The sequence below is a fragment of the Sorghum bicolor genome, chromosome 10, assembly GCF_000003195.3.
Source record: "Sorghum bicolor cultivar BTx623 chromosome 10, Sorghum_bicolor_NCBIv3, whole genome shotgun sequence".
NCBI lineage: Eukaryota > Viridiplantae > Streptophyta > Magnoliopsida > Poales > Poaceae > Sorghum > Sorghum bicolor.
Window position 1 is genome coordinate 22,768,743 of NC_012879.2, and position 3,380 is coordinate 22,772,122.

The 3,380-nt window shown below is 46.9% G+C and overlaps 1 protein-coding gene across 1 annotated transcript; it reads left to right on the forward strand.

Annotated features, from left to right (window-relative positions):
• Positions 1,017-1,763, forward strand: LOC110431117. The gene has a single exon (XM_021449825.1). It carries the CDS (start codon positions 1,017-1,019, stop codon positions 1,761-1,763), a length of 747 nt encoding a protein of 248 aa, XP_021305500.1.

The following is a 3,380-nucleotide window of genomic DNA, read 5'->3' on the forward strand; positions in this document are numbered from 1 at the left end:
TTGAACTCCGCACTGGCCTGCTGACAATAGTGTAGGTGAACCAATTCTGTGGCTCGCCAAGTGAGGACACGAACGCACACCTGTAGAACTTCCTTGAGCTGTGCGAAACCATCATTATTAAGGATGTCGCACCTGACAGCATCAAGCTCTGTTTGTTTCCTTTCTCCCTCTCGGGGAAAGCGAAGCAATGGTTCTATCAAAGTAAGGAAGCAGTCGACACATGGAACAAATGCGCCGCAGCGTTCCTTGCCAAGTTCTTCCCCATGAGCAAAACAAATGCTCTTAGGGGAAAGATATCAAACTTCCAGCAATCTTCACTCGAGTCCATTCCTGAGGCTTGGGAAAGGCTCCGGGAATATATCCGGGCTTGCCCTCACCACGGAATGGAAGGATGGCTCGTGCTACAGAACTTCTATGAAGGCCTCACGACCATGTGCAAGGGGCACGTCGATGCCGCAGCTGGAGGTGCATTCCTCTCCCTTACCATCACTGAGGCCACAACCCTCATCGTGAAGATGGTGGCTAACTAGAGTTGGGGAGAGGAACGCAAGACACAAAAAGGCATGCATACTGTCAAGGAGACGGATTTGCTTGCCGCAAAAATAGACATACTCATGAAGAGGTTGGAAGGACGTGCCACCGATCCAGCTACCGGCACTGTCTAGGCCATAGACTCACACATGACGTGTGAGGACTGTGGAAATGTTGGCCACATGGGGAACAATTGTCCTAAAACCTAGGAAGATGCTGCATTCATCAACAACGGGTTTCACCAACAACAACAGCAAGGTAATGGGTGGAACAACCAAAATCGCCGCCAAGGTAACTCCTTGTTTAACTCAGGCTTTAGTTCTTCCCAGCCTTCGCTTAAAGATCTTGTTCTTGGTCAGGCCAAGATAAATGAAAACCTTGTTAAAAAGCTTGCCTTGAATGATAAAATGTTTGAAAACATAAACACCAAGCTTGATGGCCTGACCACCTCGTTTAAAGAACATGCGTCTTTCAATAAAAGAGTAATGTCCCAGATAGATCAGCTTGCTTCTGCTGCTAAGTCTGCTACTGGTGTTGAAAATGTTAGTTCGGTGACCACGAGAGGGGGTAAGACCACTCGTGATCCACCAAACCCAAACCATTGTATAGCTAAGACTCCGCATCAACAAGAACAAATATCTGCTGAGCCCGTTGATCCTCAAGACGAATCATCAGATGAGGAACCGACTCCAGAAGTTTATGGGGACACCATGATGCTTCCTTTCTCCACCAGGTGGAGGAAGAAGAAGAAGGACGGAGAAGAGCAATTTCTCTGCTTCGTGGAAATGGTCGAGAAGACAAACGTCAGCGTCCCGCTGATGGATGTCTTGCACATACCATCCTATGCTAAGTTTATCAAGGATATCATCAACAACAAGCAGCCATTACCCTCCGCAGAAGTCGTCAAGCTGACAGAAGAGTGTAGCGCAGCTATACTCAACCATCTACCTGAGAAGAAGCAAGATCCTGGGTGCCCCACAATTACATGCTCAATAGGCACCCAACATTTTGTTCATGCCTTATGTGATCTTGGGGCGAGTGTGAGCGTCATACCGAAATCAGTCTTTGATAGGCTAAACTTCACCAACTTGGAACCAACCAACCTGACACTCCAGTTAGCGGACTCGTCAGTTCGGTACCCAGCAGGGATTGCCCAAGACATCCCTGTCAAGATCCGAGGATATTACGTCCCCGTGGATTTTGTGGTGTTAAATATGGAACTCACCAAATAGACACCACAAATTGATGTGGGAGCCGGAGAAATCCGCTTCAACATTAATGGCCAAGAAGAGAAGTTCGAATTCAGGCCACACCGTCAAGAATCCTGCAACATGATACGCCTCCGCTACGGGCCAAATCCTTAAGGCATCAGGGAAGTTGAGATCCAGCCCCAACTTCTGAAAAACTTATCAAAAATATCAAAACAAAAGCTGGAGCCAAAGCAAAAGGCGGCTCCTAAAAAGAATAAAAAGGAGCAGAAAAAGAAAGAAGATCCTAAAAAGAAAATCCAAGAAAAGAGGGACGAAGTCCCCAAACCCTCACAAAAGAAGACAGTGTTGAAGGTAAAAGAAAAAGTTGAACAAACCGCCACACTGCCCAAGGTGATCCACCTAGAATGGAAGCCCAAAGTGGTCCAACCATCTCCTCCTCCCAAGACGGATGAGCCATCATCAAGCAAACAGTGATGGGAGAAAAGTCCGACTCCACGGACTATAAAGATGAGCCTTTGCCGAAGGTAAATCGGTATTTATCCCTTTTGTTTTCTAATAAATGTTTTTAATAAATCTTATCCATCACATGTCTCTCAAATATATATATATATGTAACAATCCTAGTGTTAGATTGCATGTTAACCATGAGCATTGCATCAACATAAGCATCACCATGCTCATTCATAAGCATCAACATGATCACATGTCATCTTATGTATACCATGTATGATTGAATTGCTTGTGTGACTTGATATGAGTGATAATAATGAAGTGACCAATGCATATAAGTGTACATTGTCTTCCAAAATACTTTAATCATGTTTAGAATAACATTTTGAACAAAGTTCATGTTGGAGGTTTTGGGCAAAAATGCCCCTAAGTCGTGGTTAACCCTAGGTTGACCTAATTGAGCCTCTAGACCTCTTTTCAAAGATGTTTTGTGAAACTGGTGGTAGATACCTTGCATGTAAAGGACGCCTAAAACAAAGTTGTAGTAAATTTCATAAGCTACAAAAGTTATGTTGATGACTTTTTATGAAAATGCCTGGAACACATTCGAAATGAGCTCACAAGGCAAAAATCAGGGTTGATTCCACACTTAGCCAAATTTGCCTAAGTCAAAGTCGACACAGTTTCGAGGTAGTGTACCTGGGAGCTTTGTAGTTTGAAATCCAAGCTGAACCAGACTTCGATCCTTTAAGCAAACCTGAAGAACTTCGATCCTTTCAGTCACCATGATCGGGCAATTTAGGAACCGATTCAGTTCGGACAGAACTCACCCACCGCCGCGTGTCCGGCCACCTGTCGCCCGTACGCCGTAGATGACCCCTCCTGTCAGCTCCCACGACGTCCACAAGCCGCCACGCATCGAGTGGACGCCTTAGACACACCATTCACCCGACCAGTGCTCCACACTGCGCCCGCCATCGTCCTCGGCGAGCTCCGCCGCACTTCGTCGAGCTCTCCCAACCGCTCCACCGCGTCTCCGGCCAAGCCAGCGCGCCCAGAGCTCCGCCTCGACGTCCTCTACCTTGACGTCCACTTCTATCCCTTAGCCGAGCACTGGTGAGGCCGCATTGTCAACTCCGTCGCGAGCTCCACCTCACCGGAGTTCGCAGAGATCACCGGCAACGTGGC

Coding starts and splice junctions, on each gene's coding strand:
- LOC110431117 (XM_021449825.1), top strand. CDS start 1,017: ATGTCCCAGATAGATCAGCTTGCTTCTGCTGCTAAGTCTGCTACTGGT.